Raw genomic sequence first — 15,436 nt, forward strand, 5'->3', positions numbered from 1 at the left:
GGCTGCAAAATCAAATGGGAGAGTTTGATTTTTCCTGGTTACCTTTGTGGCTGTATCTCACAGCCCTCTCATTCTCAAGTTTTCTGCTCATGAACATCAACGCTTCTGCAACTTGTTTTCACAAGACTCCTCCTTTTGGTCTGCTGGTCTCAGAGACCAAGTCCTTGAGAGCTGAGTCCTTCAGAAGCCAGGAAGTGAGAAACAGCTGCAATTGCTGGCCATGAGTCTTAAACAACAGCTCATTAGCCCTCCTTGCTGGGTGTTGCACATGGTTTTCATTCTCCTGCCATGGCCTGTAGGAACTGAACTGCCTGCACACTGGCCATGTGAGCTCTTCCTCTATCTTGGAGCACTCCTATGACTTTCATGCTTCAAGCAGGGCTTCCTGACATAGGCTGCAGTTGCAGCAGTGGAAGGTTGTGGCACTACAGTGATCCACCTCACTGTGTGTAATTGCTGAGGTGAGGACTGGAGACATTCCTCTGAAACTATTGGGATGTATATGGAGCTGCATTGATGCCTGTGGCACTCTGTGGACTCTGTGCTCCTGATGAGATGTTGTGTCTGGTTTGTGTGTCTCTGCTTACAGTCTGTGCTGTATTTCCATTGCACCTAGGTCCGTGCTACATTGGGCAAGCTGGCTCAAAAGAACTTAGAGTGGAAGAAAATGGAGCTTTTGGAAAAAGCAATGAAGAGGAGACAAAATGAATCATGCTTGCAGCTTCCTCCTAAGGCAGTTGAGCCCAGGGATGCAGCTGAAGCAAGTAAGTGGTGGCTACACTTGTGGTGGTCCTTTTTGACCACTTGCTTGCCCTTTGCACAATGTTGCAATCAGACTGGGGGGGCTGTTCTGCTTGCATCTGAGTGGAAGCTTGCATTAGGATTTAATTCTGTTTCCCAAAGAAAAATACAGAGGCCTGAAGTGTCTTGCTCATGGCCTCACTGAGTCAGTAACAGAAGATTAGCTTCCCACCTTCACCTCTAAAGTCCTTCAAAGTAGAAAACTTTGTCCTACAAAGAGCACTGGGGTTTCAGACTCTCTCATGGAAAGCAGCCTCCAGGGAAGGTGAGGCCAAAAGAATGCTTTTCTACCGGGGTGCAACCTGGAAGAAACAAAATTCATCTCCTTCTGATGAAAACACCAGAGATCCTTCTCCTGCTGCTCCCTGCTGAGGAGCTGGTGCTGTGGCGCTGTGCTGAAGCCCCAGCCAGGGCTTCTGTTGTAGCCCCAGGAGCAAGCAGCGTTCCCGACTGAATCCCGGCTGAGGGGCTCTGCCTGCAGGGCTGTGAGCTCTGCCCGAGGGCAGCAGCAGGGCCCTTAGGAGGCAGCACTCAGCCCGAGGGCATCACGCAAGGCTGTCTGCACTTTCTTTGGGAACTTCCCCTGCCTGCCTCTGGAACAGGAGAACAAAAGCAAAGCAATACTGGGTTTTTCTTGTTTCTTAGGGGAAGCAACACTGCAGTTTGGTTTTAAGCTAGAAGAGGGTAGATTTAGATTAGATATTGGGAGAATTATTTTTAAATGAAGGGGGTGAAAAGCTGGCAGGATTTGCCCAGAGAAGCTGTTGCTGGTCCATCCTTGAAGGTGTTCAAGGCCAGTTTGCATGGGGCTCTGAGGAACCTGATCTAGATGAAGGTGTCCCTGCTCACAGGGGTTGGACTAGATGGTGGTTAGAGGTGCCTTCCAACCCAAACTCTCTAGGACTCTCTGATTCTGTGATCACTGTCCCATGTTAGCGTGCCATTGTTATACTCAAAGTTCTTTGGGATAACAAAGAGATGTTGCCCAGCTCCAGCAAGTTTTCTGGCCCTTTCGATCGCCAGCCTCTCCAGCTGCCTCCACTTACAAGCTCCTCTTTTGTCCCTGCAGCCTTTAGCCTACCACCTGTCGATGGCACAGCTCCTAGTGTGCAGAAGAAACACCCTGGTAGTGCCATGAAGAAAAAGGTCCTCAGGAAGCAGGACAATGTGCCCTTACTGCCCAGTACACCCACCCTCCAGGGGGATGGCAGCTTCCCACGCAGCTCCTCAGGTAAGCCTGCTCCATGGCAGCTTTTTCCTGCTGGGGTTTGTCCTTGCACAAGGAGCACAAACTGCCTCTTGCCTCAGCCAGCACAGCTGGGATCTTGGGTCCATAGCCTGTCCTGAGAATGAACAGCAAATCTACTTTTGAGTTCCCCCAAAAGTGGATAGTCTAGAATATTTGAAGTCAATGGAAACAGAGGTCAGGTGTGAAGGGTCAGGTATGGCTGGTCCCTGGTCGGTGCTCTGTGGGGACTGAGCTGGGCCCAGCAGGGCTGGCTTGTTCAGGCTTGGCTTGGTGCTGTCGCGAGGCAGCTGCAGGTCTTTCCTCAGGGAGCTGCAGAGTGCCCCTGTCCTCAGGGCTGGGGGAAATCAGGGCGCTGAGAGAAGAGAGGCCCCTGAGGGGTTCCCTCCTGGGCCAGCCAGTCCTGCTGTCGGCACTGTCTGGCAGGGAGCGGGAGCTCTGCGGCCTCAGGAACCTGCCGCTGGCTGTGGCACCTGTGGCACTTGGGAGCTGACGCTGTGGGGGCAATTGTCAGGTGCAGCCTGGAGCTGTGCCCAGCTGGGGGAGGCTGGGAGCAAGCAAGGAGCCCCAGGAGCCAGCCAGCAGGGAAGTCTCTGAGCCAGGGGCAGGGTGTGCCACACGGAACCCTGGCTGGGAGATGGGGCTGCAGGCCGCGCCATGGCGGGGTGCCTTGCCCGGGGCTGCAGCGCCCACGGCCGACCCTCTCCTTACAGTGACCTCGCAGACGGCCACTGGGGCCAAGCGACGAGAGGAGCCGCTCCGTGGGCACGGGCAGAAGGACAGAGCCTTTTCAGACCCACCGCAGTCCTTGCAGGAGGCACTCTCCATGCTGGGCAGCGACGACTGGTAAGGAAGGCCCCGTTCCCTCGGTGTCCCTCTTAGCGTTAAGGTCGCTCAGAAGCGTGTCTTGCTCGTGCCTCGGAGCGCCGAGAGCCCAGAGGGCCAAAGGGCACTGGGGAAACCACTGCAGAGCAGGGAGAGCATCAAGATGGGAGAGCAGCCTTTTCTTGGCCTTGCTCTGCAGCAGTGCTGCAGCTGCAGCAGGTCTGTGCTGTTTCCTCCCTTTGCCTGCTGCTCCATGGAGCTGCAAAGGAAATGCTGAGGGAAGAGAGAAAGCTGTGGGATGAGATGATTTGCTGGCTGAAGGCAGAGGCAGGATGGCAGCAGTTTTGAGTGTAGAGATTTGGGTGCCTTGGGCCGCTGGCCCAGGGGGACTGAGTAAGATTCCTCTCTGCTCCCACTGCTGACAGCAATGGCAGGGACTCCTGCATGTGAGCCCCAGAAGCAGCTCCAGGGAGCTCCTCTTTCTGAGAAATGGACTGAGTTGTGCTTTCAAGTCCCTCAGCCTGCCTTTACTCCTGAAGGGCTTGTGGCAGAAGAGAAGGAAAAAGAAATAAAATCCTCGAGTAATCTTGCACTTTTGGAATTCAACTTTTCCTTCTCACTGCTTCATATAGGCCTGAGATGTTTTGTCAATACTCACAATGGGTCCCAAAATTCTACAGAGACAGAAGGAGGCCCAGAGGTGATAACCCTACAAATGTTGCTGATATTGGTTGTCTTTTTGATGTCTGGGTTTGCATCCACTCACTGATGGATGCTTCATTCTCACAGGGATAAGCGTGAACAATTGGCCACAATGCATCTCCTTTGCTTTGCCCTGTCTCTTCTGCTTTCTCTTCCCCATATCTCTTTGGTGCCCTGTGAGGTGCAGAGAGCTTCTGCAGGTGTGGGGGGTCCTGATGACACTCGGGGGTGCCCGTGGGATCAGTCGCCAGCCCTGTGCTGCAGCCCTGATGCCTCACACACCTTCCTGAGCCTGAGGGCCTGCACAAAGCACGTGCTGAGAGATGGAGTTGTTTGCACCTTTTAGATAACATGTTGCTGTTGTGGGGGTTGTTTTAGGAAGGAGTGTTCTGGGAAGAGCCAGAGTTTCAACAGTTCTTGCCCAGGGGTAGAATCTTCTGGGACATCCTGCTGTGGTTTTGGGGAATGTGTGAGGTGGAGTGGAGTGGGTGACACACAAACCTGGACTGTAGAGTGGAAACTCAGCTCCAGAGTGGCAGGGCAGACTCTCAGTGCTGAACTGCCTGCTGGGGCTGACAAAGAAGGAAAATGCCCCAGTAACAGCCCAATGGGACTGTGTCTCAAGGACAGGTAAAGGGAGGTGACAAGAAACAGCAGCATGACCCGGCCTCACAGCTTCTAGCAGTGACAGAGGCACTTCATGTGCCAGAGATTTTCAGAAAGGACACAAATGAAGACTCTGAAAGCCCTCTCTTTGCCTCATGGATTTGTGTATGCTTTTGACAGCCACAGCATCCTGTGGCAATGTGTTCCGTGATTTGATTAAATACTCCTTGAAAAGCATCTCCCATGGTTTGACTGAGCTGCCTGCCTGGTCATTTCAGAGGGTGCTGCCTAGTTCTTGGGTAGAGAGAAAAATCAATCCTTTTGGTACTTGCCTTTCAGGGAACTGAAGGAGAAGGGACTCTTCAACATCCCACGCCTGGCTAAGTCCCATCCAGAAGTCCTGCTTTCCAGACTTCATGAGATTTGCTTGGCAGTTACCAGTGAGGTGAGAACATTGCTCTGAATTGTCCCCCATACTTCATACGTGGCTTGTAGAGTAGCTATGTGCTTGTTCATCTCCATGTGTGCTCAGGCACTGCCTTCATTTCTGGTTTTAGACCTTCTATTTCTAATGTCTGTCAGCTATCTGTAGGATCTGTGTGTACATGCAGCTGTATTTACTGGCAGGTCAGGTGTCTGGCACTTGTCTTTGAGTGTGGTGCCATTATAATACAAGGCAGAAACTGAGACACTAATGACATTATATGGCAGAGTCCCAATCTCTGCCCAAGCTGTAATTGAACACTGCAAATGAGGCTGTAGATGTGAGCCTGTGTTTTCTGTTTCCTGTCTGAGTGCTTAAGGTACAGGAGTTGCTTTTTTGAACAGGAGCACTTGACTGTTTTATTTTTATGACTTGTGCCTTTATGGTTTGAAAGCATCCCTTACTTTATTTTGCTTCTTTGTTTTTCAAATCAAAGGGCCTAAAATCAAAGCAATTGACATTATAGAAGGGTTAAGTAGAACACTTCAGTGAAACATTTTCTTTATGCCTGCAGTAAGCAGGTGTGAGGCCAGAAATTGATGCCAGAGTAAGTGCCTTTCTTGGGCTCTTCTGCTCTTTCTGTGCTTTTATGTTCCTCTATACACAGCAGGACATGCTGTGATTTCCTGGGAGTTTTGTCTAAGGAAACCGGTTTTCTTTTCAAGGTGATTCTTATGTTTCCCCTCATGACTTCCCCAGGTGACCAACCTCCGGTCTAAGGTGTCCTGTTCTGCAGTTGTCACTCTGGGAGAGCTCTTTGCCATCTTGAAGAAGGACATGGACTCCGAGGCGGATGAGGTTGCTGTGGTCCTTTTCCATATGGTGCAGAACTCCCCAGAGTTTATTCAGAAGGCAGCCTGTCAGAGCCTGGGGATGATGGTAGAGAACATGACTCCTGCACGAGCAATGACTGTTCTCATGGACAAGGGAGTCAAGTAAGTTCTTCTTCTTCTTTTAGTGATGTTCTTCACCTTCCAGTGTGTGGGTGAGGGAAGGGATGAGAGAGAGAATGGGAATGCTGGGAGGGAAGGGTTCTGTATCCTGTATCTTCTGGGGATTCAGTGACTTAATTCTCTGATCAACCTCATTGCTTTCCTCTTGTCACCTGTTTCTGCCCTCCTGCAGCCCATTAGGTCACAGAATCACAGAACTGTAGAATATGGGGAGTTGGAAGGGGCCCATCAGGACCATCAATTCCAGCTCTTGGCTTTGCACAGAACAGCCCAAGGGTCACACACCGTATACCTGAGATTGTTGTCCAAATGCTTCTTCAACTCTGTCAGGCTTGGTGCTGTGACCACTGCCCTGGGGAACCTGTTGCAGGGCCCAAGCACCCTCTGGGTGAAAAACATTTTCCTGATATCCAAACTAAAGCTCCTCTGATGCAGCTTCCTGCTGCTTCCTGGAGTTCTCTGTCAGAGTTTCCTTGATGTGGTGAATGGAGGGGAAGTGGAAGTGCCTGCAAGGGCTAAGGATAGAGCCTTGTGCTTTTGTGGGAAGAGGGACAATTGCAATTGCAGCTGTGAGTGCTGTTGCATATTTTGCAGCGCTAAGCACAGAGGCCCTGGGGAAAACCACATATCTTCATGATGCCATTAACCTGAGAAATAAGGAGGGTCCTTGCTGGGGTGTGGAGCACATGGGGGAGAGTGTGCTGGGTATGGCACAGCCTGCACAGCAGGTGCAGCTCCTGCAGAACGGAATCTTGTTTGAGTGTCCCGGCCTTAGAGCTCTATGTTCTATTCAACCTGATGTTTCATGTTAGCCTTGAGATGATGAATCACTTTCCAGGCACCTTCACAGGTCGAGTGCCATGGGACAGCTGAAGCAAATGCTGCCCTAAGTGTTGGTGCTGGGCCTGATAGTCCCCAAGAGACAGTCTCTAGAACAGGACAACCTGGCTAAACTGACTGGCACCCTTTCCTCAGCTTTGCAATAGGGTAAAACACTCAGATGTATCCCTTGCCAAGGCTCACAGAAGACACAGGCTGCATTGCTGGATATTCTGCAACTTCATGCCCCACAGCATGTTTTCCCTGCATTTGTTTTTTCCCAGAGGTCTGCAGATTTGGGGATGAATGGGTGGAAAGAGCCTCATGGCGCTGCAGCTCTGTGTACTGGGTATCCTCTAATGGGTCAGCATGAATTGTCCCTGATTTCTAAATAATTCATATGTGATCTATTACTTTAATTTTTCTCCAATGAAATTTTGGGAAAGAAATGGAGTAACAGATAGTGCAGGGAGACTGAATTCTTCCCTCTTCCATGCAGGCAGTCCTTCTGTACAATGCTAACTTAGTGTTTATCTGAGGACAGAACCTTCTGCAGGTGTCTGAAGCTGCAGGGAGAACCCAGGCTCCTTCCCCCAGCAAGGCCAGGGAGCACGCTCTGGCCAAGGCCTGTGCTGCTGCTGCTCCTTGTCCCTGTGCCCCAGGGTTTGCTCTCTCCTTCCCAGGAGCCGCTACACCCAGGCGCGGAAGTGTGCGGCCGAACTCCTCCTGTCCTTGGTGGAGAAGATGGGAGTCACCAAGCTCGCGGGCACCCCCAGGGCTGAGAGGCTGGCACAGGTGGCAGGGACACTGGCTCAGGACTGTCACAAGGACACCAGGTAATGATCTTCATTTCACCTCCAAAACCAGGAGAACCATTTTGTGTTTGGCTATAAAGGCAAAACCACAAAAGAGTGGAAACTCAAGGAAATAGTAAGACACCTTTCTGTGTGGATAAGGGTCATCAGATCATGGAATATGCTGAGTTGGAAGGGACCCATGCAGGTCATCAAGTCCAGCTCCTGACTGTGTGCAGGACAGCCCAAGAGTCACTCCATGTGCCTGAGAGCATTGTCCAAACGCTTCTTGAGCTCTGTCAGGCTTGGTGCTGTGACCACTGCTCTGGGCTGCCTGGGGAAATGACTGTACTGGGTAACCTGAGGTTGGCCAGCAAGAAGGAGCATTGCCACCTTGCTGTGACTTGAAGGATTCTTTACTGAGATCAAAAGAGTGCTCAGGTTAGCCAGTCCAACAGTTTAGGTTGCGCAATAGAAAGCCAAATGTTGGCTAATGTTCATCACTGAAGGATCCCAAACATCTAGTTCACATTAACTTAAGACTTCCCTAGAAATAGTTCAGAGGTATTTGGCAACATATTCAGTCTTTCTAAACCTCTTCTGCAGATTTCTAGAATGCTGTTTTCTGTGGCTCAGTGACCTCCAAATTTCTTCTTGAAGAAAACTGTGGTTTCCTAGTGGCAAAATCACCCCAAACCACTAAAATCCCCTTACTTTGATGATGAAATTCCCATTAATAGCTGCCAAGAATACCAGAGCAACTAGCTGTCCCTGTGCATACATATAGTATAGAATAAACAAAAGCAAGGATGAGGTGAGAAAGGTAAATTACTGTGCAATGGCAGTAGGACACTGCTAATAGGCTCTGACAACAAAGCAGATTTGTTTCGCTTGTTCCCTGGGATCCTTTGATCCCACAGAAGCACACCCCCAGTTTCAGAGAGAAATGGTATTTTTCTCTTGCCCCACGTTCTCCTCTTACCTCTTGTGTTCAGCTGCAGCACTGTGCAGTGTCAAGTGAGGTAAATCTCCCTCTTTGCTGAGTAGGTAGTGCCTTCTCATGCAAGCATTGCACCTGATGAGTTTAAGGCATCAGCCTCTTCTGTTAACACTCCTCCTTGGTTCACTTTTCTATTCTTTCCTTCTTTCCTTCCTTAGGCATTATGGACAGGAGATGGTGAAGATGTTAGTGAATAATCAAAAATTTAAAAAGATTTTGGAACAATCTCTTTCCCCACATGACCTGGAAGATATCCTGACAAGAATTAAGAAGAAAGTAAGTGCTTGGCAGGAGGAATATATCCTTTGTGCAAGTATTGTGCCTGCTAAAATGAGATCAAACGTACCCAATGTGTCTTTCTCTCATTCCTCTTCTGCTGAATCACTTTGCTTCTGGGAATGAGCTGTTAATCCTCAGCCTCTTCATCTGCAGACCACAGAGGAACTGCAATTATTAGGGGAAGAGTGGGGTTTTGAATACTTTGAATATTGGTCACAAAGAAGAAAGGGAAAGAGGAGAAAATGGGTTTACACTCAGTTTATGCCCCAGCCACACTCTCCCTACTCTGCCCGGAGTAAAGCAATTAAGTGGGAATGGTGCTTCTGAACATAACAGAGTCTTTCCAAAAGAGACTGGAAGTAGCAGTACCAAGGAAATTTCCAAACATAGAAAAGATGTCCAAGTCAATCCTAGTTACTACGATTGCTGTCTGTCTTTTGGGAATACTGCCCTGCTGTAAAGCCCTGTGGAGCTGGAAGAAGCTTAGTGAATTCAGCACCATCCAATGGGAAATCATGTGTTTGTTTGGGGGGGATTTTATTCTTTTTATCTACACTACAGAAGGGAGTGTGCCTTGGTGCAGGAGCAGGGAGAGTAAGCGTTGAACCAAATCAACTTCCAGCATAATGGGCCAGCCTCCAAAGAGTCCAATTTGTTCTGCTGCTTCCTTTAAGACCACTCAGTGCCTGTCAGTTTGCATTATTCCCATTTATGCTCAAGACTAATGAATTTGGGAATTTAGACTGCTGCTCAGTGTGGTCGCACCCATAATCTGCCTTGGGCTACTGAAAACAAAGAGTTGGCATCACTGAATCTCTGGTCTTTTCCTTGTTGTAAATTAGGAAATGTTTCCCTAAGCCTTGGTAGCAGTGATCCTGGTTCTAACTTGTGTTTTAAAGAGGGAATTTCCTATTTTATTTTCTAAAGATTCATGAGGTTTCTCTATGTCTTTCTAGGGGATGGAAAACCAGAAGGGTGAACACCCATCTGTCAAGGAGCCGGTGAAGGAGAGGAACGATGGCTCAAAGAAGCCCCCGGCCACATTGCCTTCTAGCAAATGGTACTGAGCACTTTTGTCAGATGTGACCAAGCACATGACAAGCTTTACATGCCTCTTCCTCAGGCAAATCTTTCTGCTGGAGATGACCAGTGCCAGAGATTGTTTCCTTTCCCTACAAATGCTCTAGGATTAAAAAATGTCAACTTCTGCATTGTGTTGAACACAACTTCTCTGCAGGGCTTTGCACAAAAATTGGGTGACAAAGAGACACCCATTGGTTGCAGCTCAGACGATCCAGCGCAGTGGTAGTGGCAGTGTTGTGGAGGCTAGGAGAGGGCTAAGTCTCTGCTGCCTGACTTGAGACAAGCCAATCCAACCAGGGTTTTTTTTCATCCAAGTGGAGTCCTTTTTAGATGGGTGTTTTAATGAGAAGTCCCAGTCTAGAAGCAAGATGCCATTCCCCAAACAAGCAGTTCCCATCCATGTGGTTTGGCCTGGCTGATTCATGGTTTTCTTATCCTGAAACAGTACAAAGTTTGAATAGTAAGTAGCAAGGCAATTCCTGAGCAGCTTTGGTCAACAGGTGTCTCAACGTGGACTTTTTGTCTTGCTATTCCTGTCCTTCATAGAGTTTGCTTGTTGGACAGCATGTTTGGTTTATTTCCCCCTGTGCTGCAATCAGCATTTAAGACAGGAATTTGGTCCTTGCTGTCTCTTCATGCCAGTGGCAGAGCTACTTGTACCTGTTCTCCTCTGATAACAGAGGGAATTTATTTAGCTCTGTCATGGTCAGCAGTGGCAGGAAAGTGACCACATGCCTCAGTAGCATGGCTAGCATCTTCCTGTGCTCATGGAAGAGATAGGTTGATCCAAAAGGATTATTCCCGGAGGGTTTGTTAAGCTGTGCATCTAGTCTCTAGGGAAGCAAATGAAATGTGAGTGTAGTTCTGGCATGTCTGGCTTCTGTTTCTATCTCTGTTCCTGATTTTCTGGATCCTTCAGCTATGCCCCTGTTCATCTGTTCAGATGCATCTGAGCTGCTTTTCCAGATTGTCATGCCTGGTGTAGAGACACTTCTCCAGAATGATGAGTTTCCTTATTATAAGACACACACGTCCCATATGAGCAGGCATTTAAACTTGGAAGTAGTGTCTCTCTTTCCCCACAAAGCATGCCTTGGAAGGCATCTGAAGATAGATCAGATGCATCTCATCCTTGGTTTTCCTGAGTGAGCAGTGATGAGAATGTCACTTGCAGATTGTCTCCCATAATGATTGTCACGAGGTCCAAGTTGTTCTTCAGAGCCTCATGATTTTCTAGCTTGAAATCACATCATTACGAAAGCTCCTCAAGATGTTTGGCTCACAATTAACTGAAGGTATTATCAGCCAAAGGTCCTAATTTGGTTTTGTTTTCCAGGGTGAAGTCTGCCCCTGGTGGACGCCTCCTCCACCATCCTAAAGCCCAGGTCACATCACCTGCAGCTGTGGAAGAAAGGGAGTCACTCCAGAAGATTTATCATCTCCTGGAAGCCAATGGGTTTCAGGCACGGATGGAAGGAGTGGCACTCCTCCTAGATCTGTGCAAAACCAGCCCCCAGCTGATCTCCAGTAACATTGTCCAAGTAAGTGGGGTATCTTCATTGCTCCTTTCATTTAGTTCCTTTCCCAAGCCTGTAGAAGTAAAGTTAATTCAGTATGTCTTGGCACTACATCCTGGTAGTCCTGGTAGTAAGAGGCTGGTCCCTCTTACCCAGACAAATTTAATTCAGGTCCAAGCTTCAGGACAAGTTCTTTCAGCCCAGCTGTATTTGTCTGGCAGGTGCCTATTGCTGCTGTTCATCAGATGATGGCAGAATTTTCTGCTGGTGTAACTGCTGCTGTCTCCTACTCCCAGTTGGGTGAAGTGAAGGGAATCCAGCCATTGAAAGCATGGCAGTTATTCTCTAGACAGCAAATAGGTTTTCATGGGGAAGAGAAGTATCAGGCTGAGTTGGTTTAAACGAAATGTTTTTAAAAGGATACTTCTTTAAACTCCATCTTGTCTTGCACAGGCACAACTCTGGCTACTCATTTCCATCCTCATCCCTGTTCCTCTTGGTAAAATAGTGCTCACCCTTCTTGAGGGGCCTTTTTATCTCTTTGGAAAAGGAGGAAAACAGCTAAGGACAGATCTATCCTTTCTCCTCCCAGTGGCTGCTTTGTCCCTTTTTCCAGAAAATGGTACCTGATGATGTGGCTGTCAAGGGACTGAACCTGCTCCAATGAGAGCTGTAGAGCACATTACATTTCAGAAGTCCACCTGTTAGTTAGAGAAATGGTCTGGATCCGGGAAGAGTTGATCAGAGCCTGCCCATCTCCAGACACAGGTTCTGAGACAGACAAAATAAAAGTTAGATCTCCTCCCGCCACAGTTTTGGCAAAATCATAACTGCCCTCAGTACTTGAGGCAACTGTATGGAAAAATGGGCATGGTAAATATCGGCTTCCATACTTTGAAAGCAAAGGTAGTCTTCTGAATTAATAAATGGAATTGATTTAATGATTTCTAGGTGGAGAGAAATACCATAGGAACTTTTCTGTCCCCAACCAAAATTCTTAAAAACGGGAGAAAATCTTTCAAGCAGCATCAGGTTGCGCAACTATTCCAGTGAGTGGCCCACAGGAAAATGGTGAAACTGTGCAGGCAAGGGCTGACCTGACGGAAAGATCCCTTTCATCTTTTATATTGCTGAGTGCTCATTTCTGCATGCCCTCTTGAAACAAGGACATTTTAATCCAGCTTTCATGTTGTTTGTTCCCTTCACAGATTTTTGATTATTTTGTCCTGAGAATAAATGACACCCACAAGAAAGTGAAGCAGAAGGCGCTGGAGGTGCTGGCAGAAATCATTGGACTCCTGGAAGATGCCCTGAACCCGGTGATGGTCCGTTTGGTGGAAGGGATAACAAAGAACCTGAACTCAAAGGATCCCGGGGTTCGTGCTGCAGCTGTGAACGCACTGGACAAATCTGTTGCTCATTTGGGTAAGGCTGAGCCCTGGCATGGACTCTCCTCAGCTGTGTCTCTGTCTCTCCCACACAAGAGAGCGCTGAGTGCCTTGGGAGCTGTTGCTGTCTGTGGAACGCTCCAGCTGACACCCACCAGAAGCTGTGGAGGTGCAGTCCTTATGCACCATCCCCAACAGGCTGGAATGTGCAGCAGCATTTCCCAACAGTCCCAGGAGCCCTGGGCTCTGTGCTGCTGGTCTGAAGAGCAAGTCCTGGACTACAGCTTTGCTACAATTCAGAGGCAAAGGGGTTTTGGAGTTTGCTTGGGCCCCGTCTGACTTCCCAAATGAACAGCTTTGCTGTTGGCATGAAGGGACACTGGCCCATCAGAGCTTCTGCAGAGCAGCCACCTGGAAGGCTCCACAAGGCACTGGGGGAATATGCCTGAAAAATGGAGTGTTGAAGAGGCAGGTCTTCAGGGGCAGTTTCCACTTTCTCCACCTCAGCTGCTCTGTGAACTCACAAACTGCCTGAGTCAGTGCCTTTCTGTGTCCCAAATACGGGCTTCTTCCCTTTTTGCTCTGGGATGCAAAACCTTTTCACTGCTTCCATGTGACTGAACTCTTGAGGTCCCTGATGTGAAATGTTTTAACATCGCTCCTGGGACAGCAGACAGCTTTGGATTTACAAATGTGAAAGGAGAGCTTTTCTTTTGGAATTTTAAACCCTGCCAAGTAGGCTGGAAGGAAAGAAAAAAAGGATTCAAAAATCAGCCGAAATCGACTTTATTGTATAAAATGGGGTTGCCCCTGCCCTTTTCCTCCCCACTCTCCTTTCTCCTATGTCCTCAGAAGAGTGAGCAGAGATGTGTGTTTCGCTTGTAGATGAAGTATCAATGATGAAAGAGCTCAGCCACCAATGGAGCCAACTGAGTGGCCAAGCTCTGCTGGAGGTCACGGAGCGTATCACAGGTATGGCCTCCCCTTCTAAGCCAAGAGGTCTCTGAGGGAGTATTTACAGGGGATGCCTGTGAACAGAGAGCAGAGTAGCTCCTCCACATCAGGAGGTGCTGAGCTTGTCCCTCCTGCCCAATAGCCAAGGCAGGTGTATTTGGCAGGCTTTCCCTGGCTGCTGCAGAGCTGTGCAGCCTCTGAGATGGGGGCAGAACCCTCACTGAGGCTGAGCTTTCACTGGGGCTCTTCTCAAGTTCCATAGTGACCAAAGTCTTTAACTGCATTTAAACTCAAATGAAGTCCCATTTTAAAATGGGAACCATAATCCTTTTCCTGCTTAGCAGAATTGGTTTTGGGTACTTTCAGGAGCTCTTTCAAAGTTGATGACTGCTAATGGATTAACAGCATAGAGAAAATGAAGTCTCTTCCACCAGAGAGTAATAAATGGATACTACATAACATTTTGCCTGATCAGAAAATAAGACTGGTCTCCTGAGCATTTCAGGTGTTGATCTCTCAGCCAAATCTGCCATGCAAGGAGCTTGTTGGTAGTAAATTTTTGTCTGTGTTTGATACAGTTCAGTTCAGAAAGTGAGCAGAGAGCAGATTCCAGAGACAATGTGAGAAAACACTTGTGTTCTGGCTAAATTTCAGTCCCCTGTGTAGCCTTTTTCTCTCTCTATGCCCCTATTTCAGTGGACATTGTAAGAAAAAATGCCATTAACATTGGGAAGGGAAATGCCATTAAAATGTGGAGATGCTCAAATGTCAGGGCAATGGGGCCTGGGTAATTCTCTAAGACACACGGAGGTTTGAAGGAGTTCTTTGTTGGAAGCCACAAAAGCACTCTGCCAAAGACACCAGCTCGTCACTGATGTTTGTCATCCAGCTATCAAGCAGCACCCATCTCTGGTGGGCTGGAGTTTTGAAGTGTGTTCTAATACTGCCCTTTGCTGTGGGCCATGGAGCAAGGGGAAGAGTCAGATGAGACTTTTGGCCCCTGACATCAAAGTTACAAAAATGGAATCATCCCTTTTATTAGAAATTTCTCAACTGCCTTTGTAGGATGTATTTCCAAATCTTCCGTGTGGGTTTAGACAATTTCTTAATGGAAATAAAAGGCAATTTGACATTTTATTCATTGTTCATGCAGAAACAAATTGTGAAATAATTTAGTAAAGGTACCAAGTCTGCCACAGGTACAAGGCTCTGTTTGGAGAAATTAGTCCTGAGGGGTTGGTGGCTCTGTTTCAAGGATGATCAGCTGCTTTGCCCATTTCTGGGTCATGGGGCTCTGTGTGCTATTTCACTGATCTTGGCCAGAGAGGCTTCCAAGAAGCAAAACCAGAGGTAGATCCTTGTTTGCATTGAGGTTGATGAGTAAGGAGCTGTGTCTCTGTCCCGGCAGATCTTGTGGAATGGGTTTATGCCAGGAGCCCTGAAGTGGTCCAGCGCTACGCCCTGCCCGTGCTCTGGTCCTGCCTGGAGAACAAGGCGCTGCCTGTCCGAAGCGCCAACGTCTGCGCTGTGGTCACCAAGCTTGCCTGTGCCCTCTGCGAGGTGATGGGCACCCAGCTGATCAAGTGTGCTGAGAGCAAGCCTCCACACGTGCAGGAAAACCTCTCCAGCCTTTTGGGCTGGTGAAGGTTTCATGTTCTCCAGAAAGCTGACCAAGTTCTGAGTTGGACACCTCCGGATGGGAGTTTTAGCTGTGCCAAAAATGACCAAAGACTAAGGAAGGGTGTGCATCTGCCCCACTCTCTCCATCGCCCTTCCTAGTCATGGCATGGGGGGCCTGAAGCAACTCCAGACTGAGGATTAGGTGAAGATCAAGCATGGATCAGCCTCACACAGAGGTAAGCGGGGAGCTGGGCTACTCTCTGGTGGGAGGAAGGGTCTTGTGGCAGCCCAGAGAGGCTGCGCTCACTGGCAGGGAACACTTGTGCCCTGCATGTGCCCCCTACAAGGAGCTGTGCTGCTGCCAG

The 15,436-nt window shown here is 48.7% G+C and overlaps 1 protein-coding gene across 1 annotated transcript; it reads left to right on the forward strand.

Moving 5' to 3' along the window:
- Positions 1-2,684: 2,684 nt before the first annotated feature.
- Positions 2,685-15,199, forward strand: LOC132324374 (TOG array regulator of axonemal microtubules protein 2-like). The gene is made up of 10 exons (XM_059840420.1): positions 2,685-2,893; positions 4,520-4,625; positions 5,364-5,599; positions 7,120-7,272; positions 8,389-8,506; positions 9,466-9,569; positions 10,929-11,133; positions 12,318-12,534; positions 13,383-13,469; positions 14,860-15,199. Exons 1-10 carry the CDS (start codon positions 2,685-2,687, stop codon positions 15,093-15,095), a joined length of 1,671 nt encoding a protein of 556 aa, XP_059696403.1. The 3' UTR covers positions 15,096-15,199.
- The last annotated feature ends 237 nt before the right edge of the window (positions 15,200-15,436 follow it).

This window comes from Haemorhous mexicanus, chromosome 3 (genome assembly GCF_027477595.1).
Source record: "Haemorhous mexicanus isolate bHaeMex1 chromosome 3, bHaeMex1.pri, whole genome shotgun sequence".
NCBI classification, from domain to species: Eukaryota; Metazoa; Chordata; class Aves; order Passeriformes; family Fringillidae; genus Haemorhous; species Haemorhous mexicanus.

Coding starts and splice junctions, on each gene's coding strand:
- LOC132324374 (XM_059840420.1), top strand. CDS start 2,685: ATGGGGCTGCAGGCCGCGCCATGGCGGGGTGCCTTGCCCGGGGCTGCA. Junction 9,570..10,928: donor ACATTGCCTTCTAGCAAATG/GTACTGAGCACT, acceptor TTTGTTTTCCAG/GGTGAAGTCTGCCCCTGGTG. Junction 12,535..13,382: donor CAAATCTGTTGCTCATTTGG/GTAAGGCTGAGC, acceptor TTTCGCTTGTAG/ATGAAGTATCAATGATGAAA.